The sequence below is a fragment of the Gossypium hirsutum genome, chromosome D11 (genome assembly GCF_007990345.1).
Source record: "Gossypium hirsutum isolate 1008001.06 chromosome D11, Gossypium_hirsutum_v2.1, whole genome shotgun sequence".
Taxonomy (NCBI): Eukaryota; Viridiplantae; Streptophyta; class Magnoliopsida; order Malvales; family Malvaceae; genus Gossypium; species Gossypium hirsutum.
The window spans coordinates 71,066,057-71,079,663 of NC_053447.1; the positions used below are offsets into that span (position 1 = coordinate 71,066,057).

Genomic DNA, 13,607 nt, shown 5'->3' on the forward strand with positions numbered 1-13,607 from the left:
ATCTAATCGGTTCGATAAATATAACATTTAGTAACACTAATATTAATAAAATAATATAATCAAATATATTATCTTTTAAAACAAGAAAAAACATTATATTAAATGTAAAAAAAATTGAAGTCAAATGCAAGAATCCCAGTGAAGGCTATGAAGCAATAAATAATATATACTATAAGGAAGGCATTATTTTTTAAGGGAAAGTTTTAATATTGTACATTATAAAAATAATAATAAATATAACTGTTTATAAATAAAAATGAAAGCGATGTGGGGAACCGGTAGGACGAGCCGTGGGGCTTAAGACACTGGATCGGTCCCATAGGGCGGGGACCGCCCACAAACCAACCCCGACACTGTTTTTTATGACCCATCATTTTCTTTGCATTTATTTTTAACCATTTATCATTACTTTTTAAACCGGATTGGTGGTTGACCGGTTAGATCACTGGTTCACTAGCCTGATTGGCCCAATTAAAAATTATTAAAAAATTAGTTCGACAAGTTTTTAATTAGTTCAACTAATTCATATCGGTTCCCAGTCTAATCGATTTAAAGTCACTTTCAAACCAATTTCTCAATCAATTTTCGATCCAACTTGTTTGACCAACTAGTCCGACTCAAACAACACTGTCATTTATCACTATACTAACTCCGAGAATATTTAAAATATATGAATCCAATATCATATATATATATGGGGATCAAATTTTAAATACATTTTTATGTATTAAGTAGACAACTTGAATCTTCTAGCCAAAAAATGGTCTTCTTAAATCTAACACGTTCGTGCTCCGCATCACATTCAAGTTGGCATTTAACGCCCGATTTATCATTAAATTAATGGAACGACCTGATTGGTATGAAATATATGCTTTGAAGAATCAATTAAAATGTTTTAAAATTTAAGGACTAACCAATAAGCGTTAGGTGCAATAATAAAGCACATTACACTCCCTAGAAAAAAGCTCAAGTTTAAGTCTTGAGAATATCATTGTTGAGAGGGCAACCACGAACCCAGAGAGAATCATATTCAAGAACCATATGACAATCCTTGAATTTAATCAATAATTATAATATTATTTAAGTACTTTACTGAGTTGGTAGCCTAGTTAAGGGTGATGCAAACTCAGTTATGAAATTATAAAAACACTCTTTTTAAATTATAAATAATATTATTATAATGATAATTTTGTCTTTTCATATTTTTACATCATCTTTAAATAAAACAATTAAAGATGGCAAAGGTCTCTCTCCTACCTTAATCGGTGGCCGAGGGTTCGTCCATCGTCTTGGGTATGGAGCAGTTTTAAATCTTTTAACCAGCATCTATCCCTTAATGGGCTTACAGAACGCGAATAATTAGTTACTAGACTTGCTCCGATAGATACATTAAGAAATTAAAAAATATATTTTATTAAAATACAAACTTATTACTACTCCACTTATATTAATTATTGAATAATTTTTTTAATATAAAATATTTTCTTAATAGATATGAAAAAAAACCTAATTTTATTATTTAATCAACTTACACCATTTTAAAAATTCAAATTCAAATTTTAAATATTAAATAACAGCAAATGTTACTATTTAAGTAAAAAAATATATAATAAATACAATTATTTTATTATTTATTTGTAACTTTTTTCCTTTTTATGATGATTGTGGTTGAGGTAGTTTATTATGTAGCATTTGATGTTAGGCCACGAGTCGCTTTTAACATATCAAAACAAAACAACAATAATAAGGGATTAAAAATATGCACATAAAATTTAAGTCCATCAAATTAAATATATTTATTTATTTCTTTTATCCTAATTATATTTAAAATGTTTCATATATAATTTTTTTATATAAATTAACAATTGATTTTATTTTAACAAAATATTTTGTATTGATATACAAATTTTTATAATTAAAGGAAAGGAGTGAATGGCTCTAGTATTGAAAGTTAGACCACATTTATAAAAATCCTTTTGAAAAAAATACTGAGAAAGAAAAAACATAAACATCTCAGACACAAGCCTCATCATTAGGCATCAGCCACCTGACCTTCACGACTTGGTGCGCTAGATCTAAAACCAACGGTAGAAATAGTGAGTCGAACGTAGACAAAAAATAAGTCGATACGAACTAAAGCTAGCCAAGCATTATTGGGCTTGAGAATACGAGTTACTATGAACTCGAGAAAACACGAGCCTCTATTGACTCAAAGGGGTTTATTATTCCGAAAAAGACTCCTTTAAACTAGAAAAAATAGTCGAATTTGGTGAACAGAAAAGAGTATGCAATGAAGGTTGCTGGTCAGGCAACCATTACACTGATGAAAAAAGGAAAAGGAAAAAATAGATGAAAAGGCATGAGGAAGAGAAAATTGGAAAAAGGGAGGTGGGTGTCAGTCAAAGGAGGTCACAAATGGTAGGGAGGCAATAAGGAATCCGACCAACACAACCACTAATGAAAGGAAGAGGAGACAAAAGAATGGGAAATGGAAGCAAAAAAAAAAAAAAGGAAGAAGGGAGGGAGAGAGGTGGAAAGGAATGGCTACTGATTACTGATAGACTAGACGGTCGATTGTCAACAATTATTGGAAAAAGGGGATCAGATAAATTTTAATTTTTTAAATATTGAGAAAAAACGCCTGTGTATTTTTTCTATTGAAAAAAATCGATGTGAAATATGATTCTCAATTTCAAATCAACTATACAATCAAACAATGAGAAAAAGGAAGGAATTTGTATAAAACGTGGTTGGGTTTGGTCTATTATGAATCCCACTTAGGTGGAGTACTATGCTTAGGTCGTTTTGTTTGTAATGTTTGTCTAATTTTTTATATACGATTTATTTATGCATAAATTGAAAATATTTTTATGTATTTTCATAATCATACCCAAATTATTAAAATATTACTCATACAAAAATTATAAAAATGTATAAACTTACTTTAACTTTACAATAATATAAGTCGATCACTATTATATTTAAACTTTTCTTAGTAATTAAATACATAAATTCATGTGTTATTATTTATATTATTATAACATTTTCTTAGCGATTTTCTTATAAAGTTAAATTTTACAATTCTTACAAAATTCTCGTGTTTATGGGAAACTCATTTTAAGAAGCTCATTTAAAAAATTTTCAAAGTGATCTGAAAAAAAAAAACCTTCGATTTTCTTGAATCAAGATTCAATTATTGTGAAAATATTTGAAACATAACTTTTCTTTTAAGAAATTATAAATACAAGTACCAATAATAATTATAATCAATATATTTGAATCCCTACAATCAGAATCGTTCATTACAATGCATAACCATACTAATAAAAGCCTTGACTCGAGTCTTAAATATTGAAGCTCAAGCACAACTTATTCTCTACACAAGTTTAAATTTTATCCAAACCTATTTTAGATGTTGATATTTTTGTCTAAACTCTCTAAATATCGAATGAATAGACTAATAACCCAAAACTTTTAAAAAGACGTAATAATGAAGAAAAGAAATTACAAAAGGTGAGAGTTGCTAAAAGAGTTAAAAAGTTTGACTGAACATCAATTACATGATGGATTGGTGGTTGACATATAGTATCGTTATCTATGGCCACCATGAATGGCTGAAGACAATAGTCCATTGTTGGTGGGGGGCTCTCCCCTTTCCCACTTATCTTTTTTAACCTTTATTCATACCTTCATTGTAGAATACCTCTCAGAGGTAGGGTCCCCTCATAGGGCATCTTTATGGCCCACATGCCTTCCAACACTTCCCCATATATACCTATACCATTATTATTAGGTATGGTGAAAAGTAAGAATGGTAACTTTTAAATCGTTTGTTTGATGTATTTTGAACTGATTAATTTTGTATAGGTAGATATATTTTTGAAAACTGATACGAGATGAGATGGGGTGGAATGGATGTTGTTTTGGGCAGTGGGTATGAGTGGTTATGGTAATTGTTTGTTGCTCTGTTTTGTTGAATAGAATTATTATTTTACCTTCAAAAGTGTAAAAATGTGTTATAGAAACACCCTGATATTTTATATTATTTTTTTGAATAAAAATTATATTTAAATATTTACTTACATTTAAAAAGATTTAAAATATTAGAAATAATTAGTAAAAATTAAATTCAGGTAGGCGGGATGAGACAATAATGGATATATATCCAACATTCATAAAGATTCTATTTGTTTCGAAGATTATACATTTATAGTGGAAAGTGTAAGTGGTGTGGAGGGGTGAGGTATTTAGCAATGTCCGTCTCTGTCCCGCTCCATTACCATCGCTTGTAAAAAAGAATACATTTATATATATAGCTATTAAAAGGGTAAGATTGTAAAATTGTGCTGTAGAAAAATAATCCTTGTATTTTATGTTTATTTTTTAAAAAATTAAAAATATTAGAAACAATTAACAAAAAACAAATTAAGATGGGACGAGACGGTGCAAAACCGGAATTGATGTATTCAACATCCATAAAAGTGCTAGTTGTTTTCAAGATTATATATTCATAATAAAACAAAATATGTCAACTACGAAGCGTGATGGACTTGACAACATCCACCTCTACCCCATTCTATTGCCATTCTTAATAAAAGGTAATTCAAACCAATAATTAAATTAATTAAACTTTTAATCGGAAGTACAACCAGTTGGACCACCAATGTGTTTGATTTTTTAACATTGCCCACACAATGATTCAAGTGTAGATATCCATTAAAGGAACCTAACACCTTAGGGGTACCACTAAACTAAACAATGACCTTACCTTTAGGGTTCAACTAGCAAATTTGTGCCCTCTACATTTAGCTATCACCATTAAAGCAATTAGGTTTTGTTGTTTTTTTCACCATTAAAATGATAGACCAATCAACAATAGGCAACACTTGCAGAGCATCAGTCAGTTTGCAGCAACTTTCATGGTACAAAATCCCCCCACCTCATCAATGGACTCCAATTGTGGCCAAGTCCCCATACATCTCTTTAACTTCATGTTTCAACTTCATTTGTGCTTCATATGATCTTTCACTCTCTCTCTCTATATATATGGACTGCATGATTTTTCACCTAAAATCATTTAGGGTTTTATCTTATTTTGTTCTATAAAAGTGTAGTATAAAGATAAGGGATGGGATTGTAAATGTTTGATTTGAATTAGAAAAAAATAATTTGAGTGCGGGTCAAATTATGCTTTGGGCCTTTCTAATATATTCAAATTCGGGATTTAGTCCTAGTGTTTTTATTTGAGATAATTAAGATCCTCTATTATTCAAACTATTGTACATTGTTAGCTATTTTTGTTAAAATACGATTTTTTTCTTAATAACACCTAAAAATATATTTATATCAATATTATGAGTTAAAAGGTGTTTTTTTTACAGATTTAAATATTGATATTATAGAAGTAAAAGGATCAAATCAAAGACGGAATGTAATTAGGGTCAGGAAGCCTTGGCCCCCCAAAATTTGGAAACTTTGTCATTAGCTCTCTTAAATTTTTGAAAATTTTGTATTATGCCCCTTTAAAGTTTTTAGAATTTATTATTATGCCCCAAAATTTTTAGAAACTCGCGTTAAGCCCCTCAAAATTTTAATTTTTTAATTAAAACCTCACTAAATTTCTTTGAATACTTGATTAGCCCTAAAATTAATGTCAAGATCCACCACATGAACAAACTATACTAAATTAAAGTAGATTAAATTCCAAATTTAATTATAATTAACACACCAAAACTATAATTTAACGCCTTAAAAATGACTGCATGAACCAACTCGGTTAAATCAACAGCAATGAAGCTCATATCGTGTTCAAGTCTTAGACTTATTTTTCCTTTCATTAAGCATCGTTACCATGATAAATATTGAAACCGTAAAATAACAATATTATTATAACATCGAATTGTGACCGTAAAATAATAATATTTTTTGGGGAGGAGAAACTTGACAAACAAGAAAAGGGTTAAACAAGAAGTTGTACAAACACACAACAATGATGAGAAGAGGGATATTTGTAAAGACAGATTGAAACCCTAATAATCAATTCAGTTGGTACTCTCACTGACATGGTGGGTTAGGCCTTAAATTAGCCTAAGATGTGAAATTTCACGTTGGTCCAAAAATGAAAAAGAGCAATTATCTATGCAAAATTTGTGTAACACCATAGCTTAGCTTTTATAATTGAAGGCTAATTACAAGGACCTATGACGCATTAAATGATTTGTGAGGGGCTCGGTTTCAGTTCATTATTTTTCTTTTCCAACTGGCTGCTCTTATTGATCTGATGTGACTTGACTCTTATATTTGGCCCATTTTGGTTTTAGACCCCTTCAAAAGTTGAATTATCCGATTTTTCCGAATTTGGATGTAAACTTGTTAATTAAGTGAATTGGATTAGTTTTGGATTGAATCGGTTTAGATCTGGTGAGTTTAAGTTTTAAAATTTAAGATCATTTTGGGTTTAGATTATTTTAAGTTCATGTTGTTTCAGGTTTGAGCTATTCAAGTTTGAGGCTTCAATTTCGTGTCGGACTATTATTGTTTGGATTTTTTTGGACTTTTTTCAGTTCAGTTTCAAGTTACTTTTTCATAGTGATGTTTGAACTAGACCAGATCGGATCAGCTTATCAAACTGGTTGGATTGAGAATTAGTCGGGATAGTAGCGTAGAGAATGGTATTAGACCGGTTGAACCGCAAACTGATGTGGACTAATTGAACCAGCTTACTATTTTTATTTTCTTTCTTTTTATGAATTTTAATGATTTTTTATTGGATCGCCAAACTAATGGTCCCACCAATTTTAAGTCATTTTCGGGTTCGATTCATATAAAGTTTAAGTTAGCTTTGGGTTTGGGTTGGAAAAGTTTTGAAATTTTGAATTATTTCGAGTTCTAATCACTTCAATTTTTAATTACTTATTTTAGCTATTTCGGATTTAGATTAAAAATTAAAATTATTTTAAACTTAAATAAATTTTAAATTTATGATAATTTTTTATAATCAAATCGGGTTATATCGGGTTTCAGCTCATATTGATGAGGTTGGATTTTTATGAACAGTGAAGCCTTCACTTTGTTGAATGATTGGAAAACATGATTAGCAAGCTGTATTATTTCATGTCCAAATTTTGGGGAGCCAAACATATCATGTCTATTGACATAAGAGCTACTTCTATTATTATTATTATTTTTTAAAATCTTAATATTTTGAAATAATTATACAAAAATTAAAAATATATATTTTAAAACTAAAAATGTCTCTAATTTTCTATAGTAATATTTATTTTATTAATATATAAAAATTTATATAAATATAAAATTATTGATACAATAAAATATATAATTTGGCAATAACAAAAGGGTTTTTTTACTATTTAAATTTATTTATAGCAAAATTCAAAGATTTATTTGCGTCGGGTATAAGTTTATCATCATATCTATGGGCTACACTAAAGGCCCATGGGGCTTGATGGTGCTTTCAAGGGCTTTTCTCTTTTTCAACAATAAGAGTTTTTTAGGAGTAAACTACCTTTGGTCACCCAACTTTTAGCATGTTTTCATTTTAGTCACCCAAAATAAAATCTTTGTAATTTCGTTACTCAAATTTTAGGGTGCTTTCTTTTTAGTGACCCAACCATTAAATATTTAACAATAGTTAACTTGTACCCGCTACATCATGTTCATACTCTCATTTTGATCACCCCAAAAATATTATTTTTTATAATATTGATCGGGGTAAAAAACATTAAGGATTAAAGTGAAAAAATGGTAGAAATTAAAATAATAATGACTTTAAAATGGTCAAATTGTACTTGTTTATCCCATTGCTGAAAGTTCTAATTTTTTTAATATTGAAAATTTAAATTTCAGAACATCAAAATCAATTAAATAAGTTATAGAAATTTTTTTATGCATTGATAATATTAACCGATTTGTTACTATAATATTGAAATTAATTAAATTAGTTAATTTGGTCTTATTTTAATTCTTAAAATTTTATTTTTATGTTTCAAAATTAAAATAAACTCAAATAAATCATTTTTAATAATTGTAAATAAAACCCAAAATTTTCGGCAATGTGATAAATAAGTACAATTTGAAAATTTTTATTACATTATTTTAGTTCCCAAAAAATTTTCACTTTAATCCTCAACTCTTTTACCCAATCAATGCTTTAAAAAAGGATTTTTTTTGGGTGACCAAAATGAAAGTGAGAACATGATGTTGCGTATATAGTTAACCGCCGTTAAAGATTTAACGGTTCAATGATTAAAATGAAAACGCCTTAAAAATTGAGTGACGAATTTGTAATGATTTGATTTTGGGTGATCAAAATGAAAGTGCCCTAAAAGTTAAATAAGTTTGCCTTTTTTTTAATAAAAAATTGTAGTAACTTAGTAATTATAAAAAAGGAAAAAATACAAATACCATATTGAATTTTAGTTATATTGATCGCTTTATATATATATATTTCACGAATTAATTGAATAAAACTCAAATTTTAATATATATTTTGGAGAAATAAATCAAAATTTAATATACTTTTAATTGTATAAAAAGTGAAATTTTAATATTTGTGCTACATTTAATTTTATTTTTAAATTGATGTCATGAGTCAACCAATACAATTAAAAAATTCGACAAAAACTCTTATATTAAAAAATAAGATATTTCTTTATCTTTTTATATTTTTTATAAAAATTATAAAAAAAATTTAAACCTGAAATAAAACTGCACTTAATGAAATTTGAATATAATAAATTATTATTTAAAAAATATTTTTCTCTATTTTAATCAATAGTTATAAATACTTTTTTACATATTTTTTTCACCCACGTTGTAGAGTTATCATGATCTAATATAATAAATAAGTTTATTCTATAATTCGAGATATAAAATCCAAAAGTAGGTGTTACTCAAATGTTAATTGCTGTTATTTGTTACTCTGTACTATTATTTAGGTTCTTAATTGAGTTTGTGTCACTCTCAACTGAGTCACTAACTCAACAAGGGAAATTACAAAAATGTCTTTCATAATTAAAATTACTTATATTATTCGAAGGTAATTTAATTTTTTTTAGGCTTACATAATATATTGGACCTATCTAATATATTAGGCTTACAATATATTACTAATAAATTCAATTAATCAGTTAAGTCGTTAATTACTCAGTTTAGACCGAATTAATCAATAATTAAAATTTGAAAAAACTCTAACTGATCCCTAACTAAATTAGAATTGATGGCTGACCAATTAACTAAACTAATTCGTTTTGGTTCATTAATTTCGTTAAAGATTTACACACCAAAATGTTTTTACTTATAGCTGAGTAAACAGTACAAATTAAATTGCACCAACCACTCAAAATCAAACTTATCTAAAATAGAGTTCTAAGGAAATTTAAACTCTTTATTATTTATATTCTTAGAATTCAAATTAACTTGGTAAATTACAAGTTACTGGAGTGCTTACTTGGGTTTCCTTTAGACAGGCAGTGAGATTAAAAACAACAGTAACCAGGGGCAAAATTAGAAAAAGACTTTAGAGGTCAAAATTAAATTATAATTTGTAGGATAGTAAAAATGCAATATCACCATTTTAATAGTCTATATCTTTATAATTTTCAAAGGATCAAATCAAATTTTTATATTTTAAGGGGACCAAAGTTTAATTTTACTTTTACTAAATTAAAATTTAAAAAAAAAATTAAAAGGCCTAAATGAAAAATTTTTCATTTTGAGGGGCCGGGGTCCTTGCTAGCCCCCTAGTTTCGCCCCTAGTTTCACCCTTAGCGGTAGTAGTGAATTTAATTACTATAGTGGTGAGATGAAAATTGAAAATGATCATTAAAGACATTAGACTAAAAATAATAGATAAGAAAAATTTGAAATTATCTAATATTTATTAAATTATTAAAAATATATTATATTATAATTTCATTAATAAAATAACATCATGTATAATTTTTATTTTTATTTTTATTTTTGATGCAATTATGAATGATTCATTTAATTAATAATATTATTATGTTATGTATTTGTATAACTATTTTTATTATTTTTATTTTATAATAATTTCAAATTATTTATTGAGTCAAATTTAAACTTAAGAAATTTAAAAGTTAAGGCTATAGTTTTATTTAAAATGAAAAAATAAATTAATAATCCTTATATATATATTTCAGGAAAAATCTTTATCTTTTAAAATGATTTTCCTAAAATCTATATTTTTTAAATTATATATTTATTCATATAGTTACTTATATAATTTTATTTTATTTTTTTTCAAATTTAAAAAAAAATGGTAATCAGTATGTATAAAAAAAAAGGAAAGGGACTAAAACTAATAAGGATTAAATCTAAAATTTCAGCATAATAGAAGGACTAAACCCAGAATAAACATATTTGTTTACATTTAAGCGCCTAAACGTAAAATTTGAAAATCAAATGACTCGCACGTGCTAAAAAGTTATTGCTGAAATCACAAATCAGTCCCTTAGTCCCGAGCTCCTTTCTTTGCCTATAATGCCGCCCATTTTTCATTTTGAAAAATTTGCCAAAATTCACCGTCTTCAAAGAGCCAAAAGTTTTTTTTTTTAGTCTTTTGCTGCCTCAAAGAGACCCTTCATCACCGTTAAAACCCTTTCAAGCAAACCCCCATTTCTTCGAAGGTAAGTAGTTTATTACAAATTGGAACTAACCCAATCCAAATTTTCAATCATTTTCTTCTTTTCTTCTTGCTTTTTTTCTCCATTTTCTTGGGAAGTTTTGGATACCCATTTGCTTGTTTTTCAGCAATGGCGGAGTCAAGAGATAGACTCGGGAGAGCCGTTGATATAGCGGAAGTCTTCGCGCGAAGACGGTCTGGGCCTTTGGGGATTCTCTCAGATGAATCGATGGATCTTTTAGGCTCTCCCGTTCGACAATCAGTCACGCGTAGGTCAATGGGTGTTGTTGGTGTTACTACTTCGACGGGGCGTGGTGTAGGGCTCCGACGAGGTGGCAGTTTTGGGACTCCGAGAATCGGTATTCGACGTAGCCGGAATCTTTATCGATCGACCGGAAGAGAGAATGTTTCGGTGACACCGAGTCCTTTGGGCCGTGGAAGAGGTCGTGGTACGGCTAGTGTGTTACCTTCTTGGTACCCAAGAACTCCTCTTAGAGATATCACTGCTGTTGTAAGGGTAATAATCGCTTTTTTCTTCTTTATTTATTGGCTTTTGATATGTTTCTTTAAGTTTTGTTTGTTTAATTGCTCTGTTTTGTTTTGGTAATGATAGATTCTTGAAATTATGATCCATTTTTGGTGCTTAAAATTTTGTTCATTCATGAACGAATACTTAAAAATTTAAGGCAGTGTGTTTGTTTTTGGTATTACTATGAAAAATTGCTTATTCTGGGTTTGAGTGAACTAAATTTACTTTCTTATTTCTGGGTTTTGATTCATTGAAAAAACCCCCCCTCCTTTTGTACCCTTTGATTTTTAATCTAATTGTTTTTATTTTTAATCATGGTTGTCAATAATCTATTGATGGGTGTGTTCCATTTTAGCCTTAAACCGGTATCAAGTAGTTTTGGTCAAAACATTAGTGTGTTTCGGATTGTTTTGGTCAACATCAGTCTCAATCAGTCCGTATTAGCTCGTATAATTTTAAATTAAGTTATTGAGTTTAATTAATAATTTTATATTTTATATTTATATTTGCATATGAATATGTTATTATATGTAATTAAATTATATTTGCATGCATCTATATATTATATTAAGAAACTAGAAATTAAGGTATATATGTACATAGTTATAAAGTCAAAATGGTATATTGAAACTAGTATATGTATATATACCAATGTTCATGGATCCATACAGTACATGAAAAGTATCACATTGCTTATCTCTTGTGTAATTGAATGTGGTTTATATTTTCAGTTCTTTTGCTAGCTTTTAACGCTTTCATCAACTGTTATTCGTTATACTGTCCTGTTTCATTGTCATCCCATAATTGCATTTGATCTCTTTGGTGCTTAACTCGAGCACCAAATGAAATTTTTGCATTTTAAGTGTCAAAGGCTGAAAATTTCTCGTATTTCTTTTGGTTCAGTTATAAGGGGGAAGCATAATTTAGATTCAGGTTCGTCGGAGTCATACGATTCGATCCTAAAAATAGTTCATGGTATATGCATTTTTGTTTATTTTTCACTGAAATTTATAAGGATGTAACCAGGCCATTGAAAGGAGGAGAGCTCGTTTAGGGGATGGTGAAGGCCAAATAGTAGAGACCCCAATACTACCACATGATGAAACTATTCTTGGTTCAAACATATCATCAGTTGCTCAACTCGAGCACAATTTCTCAACACCAGCTTCAACTACTAGATTGAAGCCTTGTCCTCCATCGGTACGGAATGTATCGAAGATATTGCTCAATGTCACAAACCAGAAACCCGAGGAATCTTCGGAGGAGCTTCTTACACCTCAAAAGAATCTCTTGAATTCCATTGACACTGTGGAGAAAGCTGTGATGGAAGAACTAAGCAAAATGAAAAAGACTCCAAGTGCTAAAAAAGCCGAACGACAACACAAGGTCCGAACATTAATGTCGATGCGGTGATGATGTCGACGGAAGCTGGCTGATGATCATCCTCTGATGATGATATGTTTGAATAGCATAGATACTTTCTATCATCATTTTGTCTTCAGAAATTTGACATATTCTTGAATGTCTATTACCATATAGGTTCATGAGGGCAATTTTACTTCAATCCTTGCTGAAGGGGTCAGTCATGGTTTAAAACCTTGGTAAGCAAGCGACCTTAAGTTTCTTGCTATCCTTCATTCTTTGAAGGGATTAAGGTAGGAATAGGAGGATTCTTGTTTCAACTTTCACAATCCATGTAGATAAAAATACCTTGTTTTTGGGATTCGGTTCACATTTTTCTAGGCTTTCTATATTCATGTTTCTAATGTACTATCAAAGCTTCATTAGAATGGATGGCTTCTATATGCTTTATGGTATTAATTGGTGCAATGCTTTTGCCTTTTGGATATGATATGGCTATTTTTGCTTCTGCATAATATGATACTAAGCTTTGTGATGGTTTTTGATGGGATTAAGTTTGACTCGGGTCAATTTGAGTTTTTATAATTTTGGATACTTTGAATTTGGGTTGTTTTGAGTTTGGATCATTCGGTTTTACCAATAGGGGTTTTTGGGTAGTGACATCTTGGGTATATGTTATTTTGAGTTATTTATTTGAATCATTTCAAGTTTGATTATTTTGTATTTGGGTTACTTCAAGTTTAGATAGGGTGTGTTTTGGTTGTGGACTTTTTATAGTCAAAATGGGATAGTTTTGAGTTTTCGAGTTTGAATGTTTTTTTGATAAATCAAATGAAATAGAATTAATATATTATTAGTAAAAAATAATTAGAAAATTGAAATAGAGTATTTTAAAAAATCTTTTGGAGTTGAGCTAGGTGGATTTGATTTAAAATTGTCTTAAATTAAATTTTGAAAATTTTAATAAAACCCCCTAACTTACCTAGTTTATAATAAACAGAAAAAAACTAGAATAGAAAATTTGAATTTAAATTGTCATGTTTTATACAAAAT

General features: G+C 28.9%; 1 protein-coding gene across 1 annotated transcript; it reads left to right on the forward strand.

The window, feature by feature from the left end:
- The first annotated feature begins 10,486 nt into the window (after nt 1-10,486).
- On the forward strand, nt 10,487-13,009 carry LOC107925722 (protein POLYCHOME). Its single transcript, XM_016856443.2, has 3 exons — nt 10,487-10,667; nt 10,792-11,180; nt 12,219-13,009. The coding sequence occupies exons 2-3, from the start codon at nt 10,794-10,796 to the stop codon at nt 12,603-12,605; spliced, it is 774 nt and encodes a 257-aa protein (XP_016711932.2). The 5' UTR covers nt 10,487-10,667; nt 10,792-10,793; the 3' UTR covers nt 12,606-13,009.
- Nucleotides 13,010-13,607: the final 598 nt, after the last annotated feature.

Coding starts and splice junctions, on each gene's coding strand:
- LOC107925722 (XM_016856443.2), top strand. CDS start 10,794: ATGGCGGAGTCAAGAGATAGACTCGGGAGAGCCGTTGATATAGCGGAA. Junction 11,181..12,218: donor ATATCACTGCTGTTGTAAGG/GTAATAATCGCT, acceptor GGATGTAACCAG/GCCATTGAAAGGAGGAGAGC.